This window comes from Apteryx mantelli, chromosome 30 (genome assembly GCF_036417845.1).
Source record: "Apteryx mantelli isolate bAptMan1 chromosome 30, bAptMan1.hap1, whole genome shotgun sequence".
In the NCBI taxonomy this organism is placed as follows: domain Eukaryota; kingdom Metazoa; phylum Chordata; class Aves; order Apterygiformes; family Apterygidae; genus Apteryx; species Apteryx mantelli.
Genome location: NC_090007.1, coordinates 3,858,487 through 3,881,136, shown reverse-complemented (window position 1 = coordinate 3,881,136; position 22,650 = coordinate 3,858,487). Strand labels below are relative to the sequence as shown.

The window sequence follows — 22,650 nt, the reverse complement described above, 5'->3', positions numbered from 1 at the left end:
GTTTTTTCCACTGAAATGGAAGTTGCTGGTTATTTGCTAAAATACCTGTCCTAGGATACTCTATTAGTATGCAGATCTGTAGGCATCTATTACTTTAATGTTAGAACACCATCGCAAAAGGGGACTTTATAGCATTTCATAGTTCAGAGGGAAATTAACAACCAACTAAAGATAATTACTATTATAAACTCTTTTGGATGTGAGGGGCATGGATTGGGGATACTTCTTAATGAGTAACAGCAATATTCCCAATAGATCCTGGATCACCATGGTTCAGGCAACCTATCCCCAGCCTATTTCCCTAATATCAGTAACACTGGGTGTTCACTCTTTACATCACTGGTAGCTGGTCCTCCTGTTCAACACGTGCCCTTCTCTGGGGACAGTTACGAATTGTTTTAGCTATGATAACAACTGCAATGGAAAATGTGTGATATGTAGTCTTGAAAAATCTGTGTGCTGCCTAGGACAAAAATAGAGCTGAGGATACTGCAAGGTGTTGTCAGATCTACAGCAAAGGTGTCCAAGGCTGAACTCTGGAATGATGCAAATCTGGAATTGTTCATTACTGCAGGCTGTCCTTTCAGGAGGTGGTGGGGCTGAGACTCTTAGTCTAGCTCCTTACCATCTGTCCTGCAATATTCCAACTTCTTTCTGTTGTTCTGGTTAAGTATATATTTAGATGTGTTATTACAAAGTAAAAAAAACAAGCTACCAAACAGCAAGTAATGTATATCATCTTTGCAGTCTTGTATGACTCAAACTTCTTGTGTTGGTGCACTAGGCTTTTTGTGACTCTTTTTTTTATATATTTACAGGTTTACTGTGAGTATGGGATGGTACACGTCCTTTCAGAGAAGGGAAGCAGCAAAGGAAAAGACTACTGTATCCTCTTCAACTCTCAGTGGGCCCATTTGCCACATGATCTGGGTAAAGCTGTAAGTACCTACCGAAGCAGTAACAGAAGAATGTATTCAAAAACATTTTTGTTCTAGGAAAGCTTTTAACTTCTAACTTGGATCAGTAGAATTTGAAGTGACTAATTTGTTTGCTCTATTTAGAAAATACTTTTATCTGTTAAGATCTCCTTAGCCAGTGCTGTAACAGCTGTATTGCTTTCCTAGCAGCATGCGGAAGGTAACAACTATTTTGGGTCTTCCTTTTGGCAAATATGAGCAATTACATGAAAATGGCGCTTGTGGCAACAAAGGAGTTTGTCTTTGTTAATGTGATACGAAATGATACCATATGGCCTTCCTAATACCTTGAAACATGACCTTTAATTCTTCCTAGGTGGTTCATGGTTCTGCCAAATGTAAGAATAAATATTCATGAGCTGTATCAGGTTTTTATTGCAGTATCCAATGCTCTATGAGCTACCAATTAAGTTGGTTTCCACTCTCTTTCCGTAAGAAGACTTAAGGGGGAAGGACTAAAGTAGCAGGAACTCACTCCCTCACAGATGCCAGGAATCACTAGAATGTGAGGAAGAAACTGGGGAAGCTCTAAACTTACTTCGTGCTTGCTGGTCAGATGCTACGGAAGCTGGATCACTGAAGAGGAACCAGTGCCTGTTCTCTAGTAGGAATCACAATGCCTTTTTGTATATTTTTGTGAGAAGTGAAAATGGGGAGAAAAACCATATCTAGAGGCTTCATTTTTGCTCCATATCCATGTATTTCCTGTAAGGATTTTTAACTACCAGAACTAGAAGTCATCCTAAGATCTGAGGTGTTTATTTATATTGCCTCACTTCTAGATGCAAGTTAATGGATAATTTGGAAGGTTGTTTTTCTTTGGCTTCTCTTTCTGGCTGGTGGTGGGAGGTAGGTTCATTTGAAGAATGATACTGAAGTTAAGCTCCTGTTCTGAATCATTCTGAATCTTTCTGAAAGAACTTGCTTGTGTTAATAGTGTAGGAAACCCAGCTTCCTAACTTAACCAAGTAAAACATGGTGGAATTGAACTGTTCTTGTGTTTTGTGTATGGCTTGCTTCTTAATCTTTGAGTACCTATGTGTAAATAGATGAAAATTATGTATATACACATGTGTGTGTGTATGTGTATATATAATAAAAAAAAAAGTTGATGTGTATTTAGACATCCAGGTTGGCTACAGTACAAGAAGGGATGGGGGAAGGAAGTCTTCACTTCAGGGTCTTTGTCAGCAGGGGGGAATTCTTCCTCCTAGTTACCAGCTTGCTCCATTCCTTACTAACCTGCAAAGAATGCAGTATGAAGGAGACTTGATATTGCAAAGACCGATAGTGCATCAAAATCCAGATTGCTTAACAAGGATGCTAAGCTGAGGAGGTTGGTTGTAAGAGGAATTATATACACCTTTAGTTTCCAGAAGTATATATTTGAGCCATATTTCATAGGCTTGGTTAAACAGCTTTAGTAGAAAGATTTAGGTAGGAAAGAACCTCTGGAGATTATCTTGTCCAATTTTCTGTTGTAAACAAGGCCTCAGATTAGGCCCTGTCAAGCTGAGTTTGTCTCATCAGCCATGAATATCAAATTCTCAAATTTATGAAATACCAAGGCATTCTTTGAGATCTCTACCTAATTGCCTATACTACTAGACTATTGATCATATGTCTGAGTTCAGAAAGGCTAATGCCTTTGTTCTGTATCATCCCAAATCAAAGGGAAGGAGGCTTAAAATCTTTCTGTGTAGGTAAGATGGTATATATTCAAAACAGAGTGCACATGAGAATGAGTTTTCTTGATAGGGGACCCTCACAGGCAGACACATCACACTTCATATGGTAAAACTTGTAAAAACAGCAACACTGGAGATGCTTCAAACCCTACATGTTGAATATCCAGATGTCACCGGATGTCCTCCTGTGGAATCCACTTGTATTACAGTTCTGTACAGACCACAGAAAATGTCATGAATGCATAGACTTCCTTCCAAATAAGAATGGAAGACTTTATCTCAGTTCTGTTATCTGTCTTCAAATGAAATTCTTATCACAGAATGATGAAATCATCAAATCAGTGGACTTTGAATGAGCTACTAATTGGGGAAGATATGAGGTGGTTGGTTGATTGATACTCTGTTCATTTTATTCATTGTATTTCTTAATCTACCTGTTATGTTGCACAGAATTAAAATGTTCCTTATCAATGTATAATCAAGTCTTAATTACCTACTGTACATTTTATCCCAGCTGCAGATTATGCCCTAGATGCATAGATACCTCAAATGCTACGGCTGACTTTGCCTCATGTAGACCTGACTCTGTGTACAGTTAAGTTGGGTATCCCTTTTTCAATGCCAGAAGTGGAAGCACAGTGTACAAACAATTCACATGGTGCGTGAAGCTGGCTTGAGAACCTTAGGATCCCATTTGACTGGATCCAGGCAGACTCCTCATGAAAACGGCATTCTAGACTCCTATTGTTTCTACAAGGAGCCACGTTGGAGCCAGCAATTTTCTGAATAAGCTTAGAGCTGCTGACGGCTTGACCCTTACTGTTCCTACCTAAAACAGTAGAGGCAGTTACAGACACTTGGTGTTGATCATGTACCTATGAGTTTCTAACGCAAAGTATGACATGTATCAGTCTTTCAGGTTAAAACTTGAGTAACAATGACACATTTCATGCCTAGCAACTCAACTTCTAGCAAGAGTGGGGCTTCCCACTCCTTCTGTGACCTCCTTCAGTTAGCACAGCTCTCACCATGAGTCACTTACATGACTGATAATTGCATTTTTGGGGAGGGAGGATCTGCAAATAGAACTGGGCAAAGATGCTGGCTCTTATTTAGGTCCTGCAAGGAAACACTTGTGCAGGTGCTATTGCTAGAAACTTGAAGTCTCTTTGGGCCATTTGTGTAAACATATCAAAGTAGATGTTTTGGGGTCAGAGTAGGGCCAAGAACTAAGGAATTGGGGCAGACCTGCAACTTGAATGTGAATCACAAGCAGCCAGAGAAGATGCCTAGAATCCAGTAACTGAGCAAACTTCTACCATTCCAGTTTCTACCATCTCAGAGGAGGCTGGTTAGCTTTGCTTTTGGCTGGTTTGTTTTTGTGTTTTCATGTATGCAAGTGCTGAGGAGGTTGCCAAAATGGATGTCTAGTCTTTTTAAAAAAAAAAAAAAAAAAAAAAAAGAAACCAAACCCACCCTAAAAACAACAGAGAAAGCAAAACAAAAAAAAAAACAAAACCCAAGAGCAGAAACTACACAAAGCTTCTAAAAGGTAATTTAGAACATTCAAGCAAAGGAGTGAGAGATGGAGTACTCTCATGGAGACTTGAATGCTGAAAAAGAGTTCTCCTGTCTCAGATGTAACGCTGTTAAGAACATCCATGATTAGCATTGCTTGGATCTGTTTTTAAAAAAAGTCCTGTTTGCATATACTTAGTTATCCCCACTTTAACTGTTCAAGTTGAAGTTTTCCAAGGTGTCTCCCTCAAGGCTGATATTTTGTTTGCTTTGGAGTTTTGGGGAGGGGTTTTTGTTTGTTTTGTTTCAACTAATTTCTTCATCTTTTCAGTCCCTCTTGCAACTGCAGGATCAGACAGCATCTGTTTTGTGTTCTCCTTCTGATGTACCTGATGGGGGATTTAATAATCAAATCCCCATGGTGATGCGAGGGAATTGCACCTTCTATGAGAAAGTGAGGCTTGCTCAGATAAATGGAGCTCGTGGCCTGCTGATTGTTAGTAGAGAGAGACTGGTAAGTGTACTTCTATGTTTTTCTACATTACTGATGCTTCTCTGATGTTAGATACTTTCTCATACATCTTTATGACTGTTTATGTTGTTACAGTAGCAGTAACTTTTTCTGTTTTTTTATTATGCTGTGTGTGTGTGTATATATTTGTGTTTATATATTTGTATTCTGAATATGACTATTTCCTCTGTAGTTTTTGTTGTATAATAATTCCAGATTATAAATAGTGTCCTATCCCTTTTTAGATATCTCCTAAGTTAACAAAAATGGAACTTGCAGCTGTAACTCTTTCAGAGGAATAAATGTTTTTTCAGAACTGAATATATTTTTACCCAATCTGAATTGTCTTGCAGGTTCCTCCTGGGGGTAACAGGAGTCAATATGAAGAGATTGATATTCCTGTGGCTCTGCTCAGCTACACTGATATGTTAGATATTGGCAAGGTAAATTCAATAATAAGTGTTCTAATTCATACCATCCCAAATGAGTCATTACACAAGAGTGTATTTGACATGCATCTTAGGAGCTTTAAATCTATGGAGAGTTGTACTCATGAAGATTGCATTATTGTAATAATATTTGTTTAACAGTTAGTGTCCTGAACAAAATGCTTATTTCTTGGAAACTCATTTCTGAATCATCAGAAAAAAATCAAAATGAACCCTGCTGCCAGAAATACATGATTAATAGAGGCATCTACTTGCTCTGAAATATTTGTAATAGTTTGATTTTGAGGTTGCTTAGTAAAAACTAAATAACTGAACCTTTACTAAGGAACCATTCTGGAAATGTCGTGCTAATTGCATAAAAGTATCAGAAGTAATTTGCATCCCTTATTATAGGTGGTTCTGTGTCTTGTATTCCTGTATGAGTTTCTTCAGCAGCATTTCCAAGTCTGGCAAGACTGTCATAATCATAAATTTTTTTAATAACTTTTTTATGGTCAGTAAGATAACTTCCTGTTATCCAGTTGGCTTTTGTGCTGCTTTTGTCTTTGACAGAGCAAGAATAAGGGTGTTGCATTACAGATCATGTTTTCAAAACTGCTTAGAATACTCCCCTTAAAATACTTCCGTTAAAAGTAAGGGATTCATCACCAAACAGTTTTGAAAAACCCATTTGAGTTCTGAGAGAAGAAGCTATCGCTGCCATGACTGTTGCGATCATTGGAACTTTATAACCAGAACGCTCTCAGTGAGGCTAAGGACCGGATTCTAATGAGGAATTGGATCTTAAAAGTTCAATAATGCCTACCCTTTAGACATCAATAACCTATGCTAGTGAGTCTAGTTTTAAAAATAAATTGGCCAGAACTTCATTCCTAGGAACTCCTACTCCTCCTATGTCTAAGTTCACTGTAGTGAACATGTCCATGCTATACCTGTTTCAGGGAGTGGTGTTTTGGAATAGCCCTAATCTGGTCATGTACTTGGAATGCCTATTGGCAGCTGGAATGCATCCTTCTGGTTCCGGGAAGGAATTCAGCCCGTGCACTCTGGAACTGCATGAACCAAAACGCAATTTGTGATCGGGAGATAAACTTCACGAGCGCATTACTGATCCAAAATAAAACAGGCGTGTAGACACTTAGATAAACTTTAAGCCTGCTCACTGGGTTTGGTATCATCATATCTCTGGATCTTCTCCTGACTTGAGGCAGCAGAGAAGCACGTAGTTGTGCCTGGACAGTTCTGCATATGTGCAGGAGCAGAACTGTAAATGTCTGTGGTGCTTCTAGATCAGAGGAACAAGTCTCATTTAATTGCATTCAGATTTGGAATACTAGAGCAAGGCTGTTCTTTGCACTGCCTTCAATGTCTAGCTGCATTTTTTGTTTTTAGTGATATTTATACTAAGAAAAGTAGTATCGAAAACTAAATTGAAAGATCTGAAGAACACTTTGGTTTTACTTAAGTCTGATCACAGAGCTCTTCATAACTTGTACTTGTCTCTGCAGAGTTTCGGCAGGTCGGTGAAGGGAGCATTGTATGCACCAAATGAGCCTGTGTTAGACTACAACATGGTGATTATATTTGTCATGGCTGTGGGGACTGTTGCAATTGGAGGCTACTGGGCAGGAAGCAGAGATGTGAAAAAGTGAGTAATTAGATTGCAGTATATCGATTTTCTTACTGTATTTTTCACAGGGAGAAAAAAATACATGGCAGTTATCTAGGGAAACTTGATAGCTCTGCTAATGAGGAGGCCTGTATAACCAGAATGGGAGAATGCTGATGTGACATGTTTGAGAGGCCTTCTGTTGGCTTTGTCACTGCATAAAATTATTACAGTGTATTTTCCATGTGGCTTATTCTAGTGTTTTACCTTTTCAACAAATCAGACATTTTTAAAAAGCTCAAAAGGAAAGTTGGACAGGAATAAGCTTCCGATTTGGGCTTCTGCAAAGACTCCCCTTTAAAGTCCTTTCTAAAAATCATAGAAACTGTTTTTACTGGTATGGCATAATATAGATGATTAGGTGGCTAAGAGCAAGAAACAAAGAAAACACTTTAAATGTTGATATCACAGGTGGCAGAATATCTTTTACTGTTGTCATACTATGTTTATTAGGAGTCTTTTCTTGAAATTTTGTGCTTTCCTTTCCCAAGTAAGGGGGAAAAGGAGATCTGTGCCATACCTATTTCTGACATTTACTGTATACACAGTTTGACCTTAGGATTGCTCCTGAAAACAGGCGCAACTTATTTCTGCAGTGATTTGCAGCATTCTGTTCAGAGTTGTTAGTAAATGAACAATAGTGCTCTTGATGCATAAAATAGTTGCTACATTAATTTATCATGTTGAATCTGCAGTTCATATACCTGGGTAGACATGTGGAGTTTCACTGACTAGAGTGGGAATCTATGCAGTGGCAATCCACTACTGTCACGTCATATTTTCCAGCTGCATGTAGTTGTCACTAAAGATTCAGAGTCCTTATATGTGTTGTTGCAGGAGTGGTCTGATTATATCCATGTTACTCTTTTAGGCGATACATGAAGCACAAACGTGATGATGGGGCAGAGAAACATGATGATGAAACTGTTGATGTGACTCCAATAATGATCTGTGTATTTGTAGTGATGTGCTGCTCGATGCTGGTCCTCCTTTACTTCTTCTATGACCACTTAGGTACCCTTGAAGTTATTTCTATTGAAAAGTCTTCAATACCACTAGGCTGTCATCACTTAAAAAGCCTTTCTACTATGAAAATGATAATGAATGGCTGTCTTCTGCTGTGATTCTTCGTGCCAATATGATTTAAAACCATACAAAAAAACTGTTGGCCAGATCTCTATACCTAGTTTTAGTGAGGTTGGAATAGGTGAACACAGAGCTTCTTTCAAACATCAAAACCTATTAAGTAGATGTAGACTTAATGTCTTAGACTTCTATTTTTGCCCAAGGTTTTATTCAGACCTCTACTCTTGTTTGTATTACAAATTAATTTAAGGTATTAAAATATGGGAAGTAGCGTTTTCTACTCATTACTCTTTTGTCTAATTGATTTGAGGGGAAAAAAACATGAGAGCTTAAGACACTGAAATTCCCATCCTCATTTTTTTGAGGAACATATTTTTGTGCCTGTTATTAAAAATAAATGAAAGATGTACCCCACCTGTGTTAATCCATTTTGTTACTGAGTGATTTTAAGAGCTCCTTTTAACAATGAGACTTTAAGCATTATTTCCCATGTCAGGCTTTGATTCTGTTCTTTGTTCAACTGGGACTTGAAAAGAAGCATCTCTAATGTTTTACTACTTGCACTTACTTCTTTTTCTTTCTCAGTCTATGTTATCATAGGTATATTCTGCCTGGCTGCCTCAATTGGTCTTTACAGTTGCCTGTCTCCCTTTGTAAGAAGATTCCCATTGGGAAAATGCAGGTACGTGGCAATTTCCACATTTTATTAAGCAAAATCATCCTCTGTCAAGTCTTTAAGATGTTGGGTAGGTGATAGATTCACTGGCTTCACACTTCAAAATGAAAGATCTACAGATGACTGTGCCTTTACTTATGTTTGGTTGGTGTGTTTCATTTTCAGAATCCCAGACAACAACTTGCCTTATTTTCACAAGCGTCCACAGGTCCGGATGTTGCTCTTGGCAGTATTTTGTATCTCTGTCAGCATAGTCTGGGGGATCTTCAGAAACGAAGATCAGTAAGTGTATATTTTTGTTTCTGTGCTAGAAGATCATAATATGCTGTATGATACCTCTGCCCTGTAGTATAAATTAATGACATCCTCGGTAACCTAAACTTGCCCAGAATTTAGGAGGGGCAGGAAATAGACTAGAAATTTAGACACATACATAGTTGTGCCTTCCAGAAGTAGTTCTTCATCTGTCTCGTTGGCTTAAGTTCCAGAAAATTATCTGTTATTAAGCCTGAATTTTTGTGAGTACCACTCCATATTGTGAACACTGTGGGTTAAGGCAGCCTTTCAGAAGTGTTATGGAAGTTTGGACTCAATTTGTCTTATTTGTCTTCATGTGGTGGTCTGCATGTGCATTTGTTCTGGGAGATTAAGAGGTATTAGTACTGTCCCATCTCTAGTTCCTCTCAGCTGTCTGATATGAGCAAATCATTCTCTGCGTCTGGTATTGCTAAAATTCTGTAACACATTCTTATTATTGTTAGATATTTTCACACCTTATCCTGTCTCCCAATTCATTCTTGTCTCTGGGGACCATAGAATTTCTTTTTATCCGTCAAAAGAAAGGTTGCAGGGCTCTTTTTTGTGTCATTAGGCTATGAAGCCTAATTTCTTTACCGGAAACATTAAAAATGTTGAAGAAAATCTCAGAAAATCTTTTGTAGCTTCTTTCCTAGGGTAGAGTTTGACTTTAAAATCTCTAGAGGCAAAGATTTTGAATAAAGTGCTATCCTCAAGGATTCACCAGTTACTGTTTTTTAAATTTGGGTGGTGGAAGCAGTGGTGTCCTTGTTGGAAGGGATTTTATTTTCTAATTTGTGGAGCAGTGAATTATAGGACTGGCCCATAAGTGCCAAGAGGTTGTTTGGAACAATTCCTTTAAGCTGCTTAAAAAAAAAAAAAAAATTATTGTTCATTTTGTGCAGATCGCTTTCCTGCTTCCAGGGCAAAGCATGCAATAATTTGCAAGTATACGCTAGACCTTTTCTGCTACTGCTTATTGTTCAGTGGCAATATTTTACACTGGATGGTTCTCATCCAGTTTATTCACCTGAAATATTTATTTATTGTTAGATGATTGCCAGACATTTCATTCATTTTTTTTTACGGTTTAAATGTTCTTTATCATTTCACAAACACAGTTTATATTGTTACTATCTATTAAGAACTGATGCAGGTTTGAATCTGTTTTATGAATTGTGGCAGATTGATTTTTTTTTTTTTTAAGTCTCATTTCAGCTCAATTTGGTTAAACTAGTGATAATATAGTAATTTAGAGTTTCTTTTTTTTACAAAGATGCAAGTAATAACTTGCATATGACTGTTACTACTTAAAGTATTTAAGTTCATAAAGACTTAATTTAAATGACAATAAACCAACACTTTATAGTTACAGTAGTTTTCAGCTCAGATTTTTCATAGGTGAAACACTCTAAACATGGATCTTTTTTAATGTCAATCAGCCACTTTTTCCTTTGGGCATGAGTTGAGAGAGGGGCCTTCCATCTCTCCATTCAGTCTCAAAATTTAGCTGAGGATGAAAGAGGGGGGGAAAAAAAAAAAAGGAAAACTATTTTCTCTCTTTAGGTGGGCCTGGATTCTACAAGATGCTTTAGGAATTGCTTTCTGTCTTTACATGTTGAAAACAATTCGCCTGCCTACGTTTAAGGTATGGAAGTTACATAGATGTAAAAAGAGAGGGTTTGCCTGTGTATGGGTGAACAGTGGAGTCGCTTATAATGGCGTATACTAGTTTGGAAGTGTGCTTCCATTCATGTTTGGCTTGGAAAAGTGAAGAAACAAATATAATGTAGACCAACATGCTTAAGTGGCGCATAATTGTTTTGCATGGTGCTAGGTAACATACAGCTCTGTAGAGAGTTGGCTACTAATAAGTCACCTCAACTGAAATTATTTCTGATGTGCTGTAAATCCAAAGATTTGAGACAGTCTGCTTATGCAGGCAGGGAGTAGAGGAATGAGGACAAAATGACCTGGTATCTTCAGCAACAGCATAATACTCTCCTGGCTTTGGTGATCCTTTAGCTGTCCAGTTCACTGATTATGGAGCTTAATGAGGAAGAAGACTTAATCTGGTATATGCTTCTGTTTAATGTGACAAAAGGCTTTCCTGAAAAAAGCCCCTCTGAGCAAAACAGCTTTTAAAATTTTTTAATATTGATTAAAACTTTCTGCAATCCTTAATAAGATTTTTTTTCTAATGACTGATTTTCACCTCGTCACTAAAATTATTTCCTGTATTTCTGATCTAAATTTGCCGAGCTTAAAGCTCCTAGTTTTGCTTGTATGATGACAGTCTAATTTCTGTTGCCCAAGTAAGGATTTATAGACTGTAGTCAAATCACTTAACATTGTCAGCTATGTGTTTCCAGTCCTTTAGTCTTGCTCGTTTCTTTAAACTATCTGATTCATCAGCATCCTTTTTTTTTTTTCTAGGATCGAATACCCCATCCTGTTAGTACAGCTACTGTTTTTATTCTCAGGTGGTACCTTAGATGCTTCAGTTGTATTAAAACCTTCTGTTTGCTTCTAGTTGGTTTGCATATAATATACAGCACTTTGTATCAATGACCTTGTATTTTATTCAGTGATGAATTTTAGGTCTTTGATTAAAAACATCATGAAGAACTGTATCATGTAGATGTTATTAAACACGATTGCTTCATGTAGATTTGCTGTTTGCTTGGAGATCTGTCAGTTGTCATTTTTTTAAATCCATCTCAATATCCATTCTGCTGCAAACTTAAATTTGAGTAGACACAGACTCCTCCCCCACACTTTTTTAAATTTGGCACAGTGTTGACAGAACATTCTGGCTTTTTTCAAGTCTTCCAGAACTTATTCAATAATTCAAGATAAAAATCAATACCAGTGGCTTCATTGTTCCTCAGGCATCTCTTAAAACTGTCCCAAGTTGTCTTCAACTATACATTTGCTTTCCTGAACAGGTTGGCCAAAACTAATGCAGATACTGTTTCAAACTATATCTAGTGTCCAATAGAGGAAGAAGCAGAATTCTTCAACAACTGCTAGCAGATTGAAATGGCACCATTTTCAGTTTTTACAGAACAAGAAGTTTTGAACTAACACGTAATTTTCTGCCTGAGGATTTTTTTCCTTTTATATGCTGTATACAAGGCCAGATTCATCCATCTAAGATCTATAGGAATTAAGGAAAACATATGGGTGACTTGTATAGTCCTTGCCAACTTTTGATTTGAATACTCTCAAGCTGCTAATTCTTCTTTGCTGTTTGCTGATGCATAGTATGTGAATACCCACCAAGGATTTTGTCTCTCTTCAGGGTTGTACCTTGCTCCTCCTGGTCCTTTTTGTGTATGATGTGTTTTTTGTATTTATCACACCTTTTCTAACAAAGGTAAGTAAAGTGCTTCCAGAGCCGCCTGTTTCTCTGTGTGTTCCTAAATGAACCTAGACCTGCTGGCTGAAGTGCTGGTTTACAATTTCCCCTCTTTTCTTTAGACGGGGGAGAGTATAATGGTGGAGGTGGCTGCAGGCCCGTCTGATTCTGCCACTCATGAAAAGGTACTGTACGTAGCCTGAAAACATGAGACAAACTCCCAGCTATTAAGTTTTCAGCTACTCGAAAGTTCAAAGAGCCGAAATGGAGATGTCAGTCTGAAAAAGAATTTTGTGTGGAAATAAAAAGTGCTCCTGAGCTCTTTGGAAATCCACAGCAAAAGCAGGGGGGCAACGCAAACTTTTAGTGGCTCATCGTAACACCTTTGGTTTTCCTTTATCTTGATTTATAAGGATTTCAGTGCATGGAAGCTCATTAGCTTAGTTTCACAAAAATATATGAACACATTTGTGAATATAACTAATTGCTAATGATGGGTATCCATTTTTACCTAAAGAGATTAAAATTATGTGATCAGTCTGTCTCTTGCCCCTCCCTTGTTTTGATAATTGCTTTATGAAAAGCTGAGGCTAAGCAGAAGAGAGAAACCCAAATTGGAGGCATTGGAAAGAAAACAGACACCAGAATTAGCAGTTCTGTATTCTGCTTGACAATGGCTGCAGAACATGACGTGTCTGACTCGGCGCAGGGCAAGGGAAGGGGGAGGTAGGTAAGGTGTAGGAGTTACTGAGATACAAAGTGTAAAACAAATAAGAAATGAATTGGTGAGAAGCCTGGTTTTCTTAATTTAAGTCCAGGTCTCTTTTTTTGAACAATGGCTATACTACTGTCACATGGGAATTAACAGTAAAGAAAATAGTTGTTTGCAGAAGGAACTAAGAGTAAATCATCCATACTGTTTCCTTACACTGTTGTTTCGTACTCCTTTAGTTTTTTGTGTGTTCCAGTTTTATACACAAAAGAAATTGCGAAGAAGAGTAGGTAGAGCATAACTAGATACAACTATTTTGGTTACAGCATAAGCAAAAAAGAAAACTGAAGTTTCTTTAATGTACTGTATTTAAAAAAAAAAAAATGCTTGTACTGAGCCTTGCCCCACCTTTCCTCAGAATTTCAAATTATATAGTACATAGGAACATCAGCTGTTATAAAACACTTGGGGAAAAATATGGAAAATGACTGACTTAAGTACCAGCCTTCACCTTTTTGAGACTTTAAATGCAACCAGGAGAACCAAATATAAATGGTCATTTCTTATGTGCTTGTCAGCTTGCCAGAATAGTTTATTTTCTAGAGTTAAAGCAGAGTGATGTCTGCAGCCCATCATGTGTGAGGACTCTGAAATTAATTTAGAGTATTTTGAGATCTGTTTGCTATACTGAGGGTTGTCTTAGCCTTTTTTTTTTTTAAACATTCGTTCATTGCTTACATCTATTTTGCTAGTTGTCGGTAATATTAATGAAAGCTTTCAGATATAAGAAACTGTGATGTGAAAAAGATGTTTCTTCTGTTTGTAGTCTGCAGTTCCAATGCAACAAGTTCTAGCAGGTGTTGGTAATATATAGAGAAAACATCCATAAAGTATGTCTCTTTCATTTCCAAGCTCCCAATGGTCCTGAAGGTTCCAAGACTGAACTCCTCACCATTGGCTCTTTGTGATAGGCCTTTTTCTCTTCTAGGATTTGGAGACATTTTAGTTCCAGGTATTTCTTAGTTAGTATGTTTAGAATTTTTCCTGTTGCACATGTGGTATTAGTCTGTTCCCCCCTTCTACTCCCACTTCAATTGGGAGACTTGATTTGGCTTGAATAAACCTGATATATTTATAAGTAAACCTTCTGTGTTCATTCTTTTCTCTGCACTGTTTGTGTTTAAATTCACATTAATGTGGTTAAGTTTCAAATGCAGAGATATCAAGAAATGTAGAGAAAATCTGAAGAGTTGATTTAGCAATTGTTTTATATACATATATTTACATATTTTAATACTATGTGCTGATAGACCTTATATTTTTCAAATGACTTGTCCCCTTGCACATGATCTGTGTCGTGTGTGTGTACATATATATACACACACAATGACTTAAAATTTTATAATTTTGTTATTCACAGAGTGTCCAGTGTTGTTTACCACACCTTCTCTCAAATTCTACATCGGCCACTATGTAGAAATATGCCCAGCACCATTGCAGTTGAAAACAGCTTTGACTTTCAAATTTCTTCCAGAAATCCTTTTTCGTCTTTGTTGTTCTATTTTGGGGAATTTGAACTCTCTTTACATTTTACTGAGTTTTTCTGTCTCTCACTTGAGATTTCTCAGTAGACTTGCAGAAAGTTGCATCTGATGACCTGTGCCACCTGCAGTGGCCACACTTCTGAGCTTTGTGTAAGGAGCTTTTGTTGTTTTGGCAGAGGGGCACTTGAATGCATGTTACAAGTGTTTCTCATTCAAACCTGTGCCTGCAGGGTGTGAAAACTAAAACTTAAAAATGGAGTTGTGTTGTATCACAGGACTGAAGAATCCATGGATCTTTAACAGCCCTTCATTCAGTTGTGCCTTTCTCTCCTTACTTTTCCATATGTCCAGCACCAAGACTGCCTCTGTCTGAAGAAGGCTTTAGTCCTTATGTTTAGAGGATTAGATTCTTAAAATGGGACTTGAGATTTTTCTGTCTGATAATCCAGTTATCCACTTGTGGTCATCCCCATTCATAAATCGTCAAATGCAAAATAGGCCCTGATAAGGAGATATTCAAAAGCCATCTGGATAGGGTCCTGAGCAACTGACTGTAGATGACCCTGCTTGAGCAGGGGGGATTGGACTAGATGGTCCCCAGAGGTCTCTTCAACCTCAGCCATTCTGTGATTTTTATCCAAAAATAAAAGTTTTTACCAGTCATTAGAGTTCTTTAGGATGTGCTGCCCATTCATACTGTGACCTCCCACTTGCTCTCCACCCCTCTGTTTCCCCAGGATCACTTTCTTCCAAGGTTCAAACCTGAGAGTGAACCAAATGCTACATAAGCACGTGTGGAATATCAAGGAACTTAGATATCTGAGAGTAACAAAATTATCCAGGCTGTAGTAACTGAACATACACAACACTGTGCATGTGGACAATTCATCTGGTAGCCCTCATTTATTGTGAATGCCTTATTTTTTATTAGCCATATAATCTGCTGTGGTAAAATTGTCACCTTGTTGCTTTGGTTCCCCAGAATAATTCTTTCTTTCTAATTTTCACAAAAATGAGTAAAATAAACACGGGTGTTTAATTAGGAGAAATTCCTAAGACTCATTTGCTTACTGATTTCATATTGCGTTGAAGAGCCTATCAGTTCAATTATGGATTGATAAAACATAAATCAGTAATATTTTGAGCTGCTCTGTATAAAAATGTATTAGCTGATCTATAGTAGGCAGAGTCATAAGCCATAAATTACTACTGCCTTTACTAGGAGGTATAAGCGGTGAACCTGTCCTCCTTAGTTTGAACATCATTTTTCTAACTCTTGGGGATTGGATTGTCTTTTGTTATCTTGGATCTCCTTATTTACGGATACTAATATTACTCTTAGATTGCTTGTATTATACTGGGATTGTGTTATCATATAACTGTTATGTAGGTTGTGCAGTCCCATGAATAATACTGCCATAGTAGTTAAACACCAGAGCGCACAAAAAAAGTGCTGGAAAAAACTTAAAGGTTCCTAGATAAATTAATTTTTTTGTTTATCTTCATCTATGGATGGGTTGAAAAACTGTTGTAATTGTTCCTTACTTTCGTAGGCTTACTGGTGGCCTATTGCCATAGATTTGATATTCAGGTGCAGTCCTCCAGAGTCTACTTTGTAGCCTGCACAATAGGTATGTATGACACTGACTCTTGAACACAGCGCCTAGAGGAATTGTCCCTTTAAAAGCATACCCTAGATCTCATAATACACAGTTTGGTTTATAATTCTTCTCCTCCTTTCATTATCAGACAGCGAAATAGCTCTATTTACTTCTCTAAGCTATGTTGTACATTGAAGGCTAGACCTTCCATCACCAAGTTATCTGACACATTGATTCCCTGAGCTGTTTTGTCCAATATATAAATGAGCCTTGTTTTCATGGTTTATGTATCACCAGAAACCCTACGTCATCTACAGTATCTTTATATATGCTTAGCTACTCATTCTGATTTCCTGATTCACAAATCCTTGAGTGTATTACATGTGAAAATTCAGGTTCAAGGGTATCTGTTTTTAACTTCTGTGTGTTCTAAAAGCTATGATTGACCTATGATGTAACAAAACACATCATGATGGCTGTAATTTTTTCAGAATTAATACCATCTTGACTATTGAGATGAAATTTCTGAGGCTTTTCTCAGATGTTTCTTTGTAAAATAGTTCTAATGATTTAAAAAGTTTTTAACTTGTTGGTGTGTCTTGCGTGTGACATGCAAAGAGAGGCTGGAAGAACTGTGTCCCTTCAGCCTGGAGAAGAGAAGGGAAAGGAGAGATTCTGTTGCTGTCCACAGCCACCTAATGGGAGGGAGGGTGTAGAGAAGATAGTCAGATTTTCCTTGGAGCTGCGCAGGGATAGGGTGAGAGGCAGTGGACCCAAGATGCAACAAAGAATATTGCAATTAGATATAAGGAATTTTTGCTAATAACAGTGTACCCTGAGAAAAAAATTTGAAGAATTGTCTAAAGTTATTAATGAGCAAGTATTCCGGTCCCACTGATTTTTGTTCAGAAATCAGATTTAGATTCATTGTTTTGAAAATACAATTGAAAATAATCACAATATAAGAACTTAAATAAAATGTTCCTGTTCTATGTACTATTTCTGCAAAACATATGCAATAATTAAAGTAAAAGAAATATTAAGTTATAACATGCAGCTGGCTTTGGTTTGGGTGATGTTGCGGCATAATGAGAAGCACAGCCGAAGCCAAGCCAGGCACGAAACACGTGGTGTTATAGTGGTCAAAATTTTGTCTGTATCTGTTGAATTCATAAGTACAATAGGAGAAAGTGTTTCTTTTAACTTGCCTCTCTAAAATTGCTCGAGGTGATGAATTAATCACACAGCCTATACTAGGCAGATCACATTACTTTCACAACATGTTATCAGTAGGCTGTAGTATGACTGCTAAGCAAATTACTATTCCAAATTTATATGGTATGTATAATGTTTGTGTTTGAAGAAGCTTGAAAAAGTTCTGAAAGGGGTGTTTTACGTGTTAACTTGAAAAACGTTGCTGTTAAAATGCTTGTCTGGCTGATTATTTAACTGTTCTTAGCTCAGCTGTAACTGAGTAACTCTTCTTGCTGGTTTTGTTTCCTTCCAGCCTATGGCATAGGCCTTCTTGTAACCTTTGTCGCCTTGGCACTGATGCAGATGGGCCAGCCAGCCCTCCTCTACTTGGTGCCCTGTACGCTTATCACGAGCTTTGCTGTGGCTCTTTGGAGAAAGGAGCTTGCAATGTTCTGGACGGGCAGCGGCTTTGCGGTGAATACCAGTTTGATATGAGTGTCTTCAAGAAATACTAATATTATAAAACCTAACTAGAATTAAAGTTGAGTAAAATATTGTAGTATTATCCAACAGCAACAAAGAATTTTGTTTTGCTTGACTGAATGTTTCCTTTTTGGTTTTTTTTGTTGGCCTCAGTAACATTTTAATTTTTCTTTAATGTTTATGGCCACTTAAACTGACTAGTGAAAAGTAAATTAGTTCTTGTGTATCCATCTTAATTCTGCTGTAATTTTAGTGGTTTGATCTTTGAAAATATTATGATTGTTTTTATTATTGCAGTAAGTAGCTCTTAATCTTTTTCTTCATATTTTTTTCATAGCATAGTACAAGATACTAAATTATCAGTTTGGTGTTTCATCTGTTACAAATTAATTTCATTAATGATTTTTATTATGAAGCATATTAATTTTATTTTGAGTGATTACTTGAATGGAGAAACTGGAGGTTCCCCCTGCAAGTGAACATTATTTCATTACTCAATTATTTTCAATAAACTCAGTTCTCCGGGGGAAGTTGTGAAGACTAATTGTTGAAAATATATTTGAGGTCACCTGAAATGTGATAAAAAATGTTGTGAATAAGTTTACATGGTTTTAAAAAGTGATTAAATCATTTAATAAATTAATCACTTCCTAGAAGAGGAATCCTCTTATACTATAAAAAGCACAGATAAGGCAACTGTGTGCATCTGTGTCCCCTACTGGACTCTACTGATAGCCGAGATGACCGGCCTTTTATCTTCATCTTGTATGACAGTTCTGATCGCACCTGTAACTGGACGCATAGTCGAATAAGTTTGCTGTTAACCTGAGTTCATGCTTTTAGCAGTTATTGTTTATACTACTCTTGGTAGCAGTAATAGTTCCTGCTTCACATCATTCTAACGGTGATTTTTCATTTACAGAAAGACCTACCTCAGCCTCCCTTGGTGATAGCTCCTGTCAGCTGCCATGAGCTTCCCAAAGATACCAATGTTCCAGCCCCTCAACAAGACACAGAGCAAATGACTAATCCTACCCTCCACGTGGAGGAGCTGCGTGACCCCACCTTGGCGGCGGAGGAGCTGGCCGATACCAACGCAAAGACAGAACAGTCAGAAACTTCTGTCTCACGGAGTGAGGAACCAGCGAGTCAGAACAAGGACGACCTTGAAAGCAAAAGCCTAAACCCAGAGCAAAACCAGCTGGAATAAATGATGCGATAGGAACCCCCTTCTCCCCTCACAGACATATCCACATAAAACCAGTGTGTATTTAGACTGGTTTAGTAGTGTTCACATTCATTGAGAAACCTCACTGGGAGTCTGATCATCAAATCCAACCAAGAATGTTCTGCCTCAAGCTTCGGTACAGCTCTGCACTTCAAACATCTTTCTGAAATATGGTGCTCTACAAGGGTTCTGATATATGAATTTTGGTGATCATTTTATTAGTGGATGCCTTCTACTGTTCCAGTTCCATTATACTGGGGTAGTATTAAGAGTTTTTATTTAAACAGTACTCTGTGCTTGTGTAGCTCTTGTGCTGCTTTAGCATAGTGTAGGTGAACATGGAGGGAAGAGCATTGAAGGAGTCTGCTACAATGCTAAGTTGAGAGAAACATGATACATTTTTAGCACTTTCCCTATTGTCGCGTTTTACTTTTCCCTACTTGTCAAAGCCATTGATGCAAGGGAATGCTTTAGTATTAACTGACATTCAGGCAATGCAGAGAGCTGGTTACATTACCAGCCTCTGAGAGGACTTATATTACCATGGTGCATTAAATGCATCTCTTAATGTTTTTTTGTCTTTGTTTTTACTTCCAGGTACCTGGGTTGGCTACTAGTCTAGTTTAAAAGGCAGGATGAATGGACCTACAGGAAGCGCTGTAAGCACTCCTATGAACTCTAGGGGCTGTCTCTGGAAAAAAAAAAAATAGTGTTTATTGCAAAACACAGCATAGTAGAATAAGTTTATTATGAATGTTTGATGTTTTAAAAAAAAAAAAATCAGAACAGATAAGAAAGCAAGTGGTAGCACTATACTCAGCTTAATAGGCAGTATTTTCCCTGGGAAAACATTTAAGTAAAATGAAAAACACTTGTGGGTTTTGGTTTTGGGGGTTGCTTTGTTGTTTTTGTTTTTGTTTTTCTTTTTTTTTTTTTTTTTTGAGCTTCTATTTATTCTTTTTTTAAGGAATATAGGTGTGATTTCTAATTCTGAAGAAAATAGTTTGGTGTCATCATTCTCCAGGGAGCATGTATGGTGCTATAGTCGGTTGTGATTTAGAGTTACTTGCCACTCAGTAACTAATAAGCTGCCTCAAGTCATGTTTTGTCTTTGTCCCAAAAGTAGCCACAGTGAGGCCTGTCAGGTTCTGGAAAGAGGCTGTGATCTAGCCTGTTATTTTGTACCTTTTGCTACATGACATTATGAAGGACTAAATCTATATACTTTTTAAACTATTTCAGGTGCAGCTGTCGTACTTTACATACCAGAAAATGTACCTTTTTTTTTTTGTATGGCTTGATTGAGTTTTTTATGCATCAGCTTTGCTACACATAGAGGGATAATGAGATTTGCATATCACTTATTCCGTTTAAGAAGTTAGAACACTTGGCTTTGTAAAAGATGTCAGTATTCCGTGCTTACATTGCATTCCCTTTTTAAAAAAAAAAGCTTTTCACACTAAATCTGAAATGAGGGGGTCATAGAAATGTTCTAGGATCCTAGAATATGATTCCAAATGCTGTGCAAGAAATACTCTTTCTGCATATTCTGAGGGCCCAAAATGTGATATTTACAAATGTATCATTTTAATGGCATGATCTGAAGCAGTGATTTTAAATTAAGCTCTAGTTGGCATGTTGAGTTGAATTCTGAAAGGTTCTCCTTTAATGTCTGTATGTTAAACTTATGTCACTGTCTTTTGCTAGGCCTTCCAAAAGTTTGTGCTGTATTTTTTTTGGATGATAACTTCTTTTCACTTTCTCTCCTGTTTCATGTTGGGTGGACAGTATTCTTTCTCTAGAATGTTAAAGGCTTTCTGTAAAAAACGCACTATGGATTCAGAATTTTACCAGCTTCTGCTTAAAGCTTTGAGCCCTCTCTGATAAGTTGATATAATGGTGAGTTTCTTGAAAGGCTTCCTGAGTCCAAAGGCCTGTGGTGCATTTAATTGATAAATGAATCAAATGATCATGGTGAATGCAAGTAGAGATCTGTTTTTCAGTCTGCTCTTTAATGGACTGCATTACTTCTACCAGGGGTAACATGAACCAATTATTACTAATGCAAAGCAACAGAGACATTTTATTCAAAACTTCAGCCAGCTGGATTATGCCTTAATTTAAGCCACTGTATAAGTATGTATACTAAACATTTATTTAAAATAAGAAGATAAACCTATGTTTAAATAGTGAACTTGACAAATAGCAGGAAAACATTTGGAGACTGACTCAAAGTTTTATGGGTTTTTTTTGTCTTGACTGTCTTTCAGTCATAGTGCTATTGGGAATAGGTTTTTTATATACTTAAAAGCCAGTAGTTTCTTTTTGATGATTATGAAGTACTAAGTTCTATCATCTTCTTGAAATATGCATTTTAACACTTGTTCTCATCTGATGTAATGTATATTAGGAAACAGGTTATTTCTCAAGTTGTTTATAACTCAATTAAAGTGGAAGAATTCAAAACGCTGATTAACTTGCAGGCATTTAACAGTCACTTTGTTCATGATGTGTTTTAGATCAGTCTGCTTGGAGCATAAGCTTTTACCTTATGTTTCTGAGAGTTTTCCGTCTGTTTTTAAGTGTGGATTTTTTTCACCAATTACAAAGATCAATGTGGAAAAAGCAATGGCTACTTAGTACGCTAATGCAATACCTCCAGTTGAAGTATGTGAACTGAGTTATATACTTTGACTATTCCAGTACTGTACAAATCAGGTGACCCTAGTGCACCCGTTTGGCTGCGACTGTTTGGACCCTGATCCTGTTCAGTTCAATCACTTCCATCAGAAAACAAGGCTGTGCTTTTTTGTTTTTTCAGAAAGCTCCCTGATCAGCTTAATGTAAAACCTAATGTTGTGTAGGAAAAGATGAAGATACAGTTGATTATAATTTTATTTGATGATTGCAAACGTATGTTCCACACCAAACTTACTTTAAAAGAAGTCTTTTAACTGATCGTTGATGCGCTTCTTGTTTACATCTTTCATATACTAAGTCTTTAGCTGACAATCTAAAGATTCAAGAATAAAGAATCTACTTCTAAAAACTTGTATGTGTTCAAGTAAAGCACTTGTTGTAGTCCAAAAGAAAAAAATATATATGTATGCTTTCTTTGGATTATCACAATAGTGATGGTCAGATTCTTTCCTGGTTTTGGAATTGCAAAGTTGCAGTCAGTGTGTGAGCTCAGATTGTTGGTTCTGACTGTTCTCCTGAAGGGTTGCACAAATACAGCTGACGGTAGAACGTAAACTGGAAGACTTTGACTAATGGTGACAAGTAAGAGAGAAGTACTCTAAACCCTCTTCTGCTTTGTGGGATTCTTTTTTCACTAGTCACAAATGAAGAGCATTTTGAATGAAATGCTTGGGGGGGGGGAATATCCTGCTTTTATTAATGACAGTAAAAAAGAGCACATCCACATATGTAAGAATTAACTTGTGAGAATACTTCGTTACATCTAAACTTAGATTCCAAAAGATACAGAAAATCTGCAGCACAGTATCCTTTCCAGAAGAATTGTCCATATATCTAACAGAAATCTTCCTTTAGATTGCTGTTGGTTTAATTTTTTTTTTCAGCTTTTATATTAACCATACCTAATTTCTTGGATTCTTTTTTAGCTGATGCTTTGATCTCAGATGATCATTCAA

The 22,650-nt window shown here is 37.1% G+C and overlaps 1 protein-coding gene across 1 annotated transcript in view; it reads left to right on the top strand.

Moving 5' to 3' along the window:
* Positions 1 to 22,043, top strand: part of SPPL2B (signal peptide peptidase like 2B) — a 29,579-nt gene extending 7,536 nt beyond the window's left edge. Inside the window, exons 2-15 of the mRNA XM_067312592.1 lie at positions 819 to 938; positions 4,515 to 4,697; positions 5,048 to 5,137; positions 6,652 to 6,791; positions 7,684 to 7,826; positions 8,484 to 8,580; positions 8,740 to 8,856; positions 10,438 to 10,519; positions 12,176 to 12,250; positions 12,355 to 12,417; positions 13,857 to 13,956; positions 16,042 to 16,119; positions 17,597 to 17,757; positions 18,689 to 22,043. Of these exons, the coding sequence (XP_067168693.1) occupies positions 819 to 938; positions 4,515 to 4,697; positions 5,048 to 5,137; positions 6,652 to 6,791; positions 7,684 to 7,826; positions 8,484 to 8,580; positions 8,740 to 8,856; positions 10,438 to 10,519; positions 12,176 to 12,250; positions 12,355 to 12,417; positions 13,857 to 13,956; positions 16,042 to 16,119; positions 17,597 to 17,757; positions 18,689 to 18,976 (1,737 nt within the window). The 3' untranslated portion in view covers positions 18,977 to 22,043. The remainder of the gene's footprint in view (positions 1 to 818; positions 939 to 4,514; positions 4,698 to 5,047; positions 5,138 to 6,651; positions 6,792 to 7,683; positions 7,827 to 8,483; positions 8,581 to 8,739; positions 8,857 to 10,437; positions 10,520 to 12,175; positions 12,251 to 12,354; positions 12,418 to 13,856; positions 13,957 to 16,041; positions 16,120 to 17,596; positions 17,758 to 18,688) is intronic.
* Positions 22,044 to 22,650: the final 607 nt, after the last annotated feature.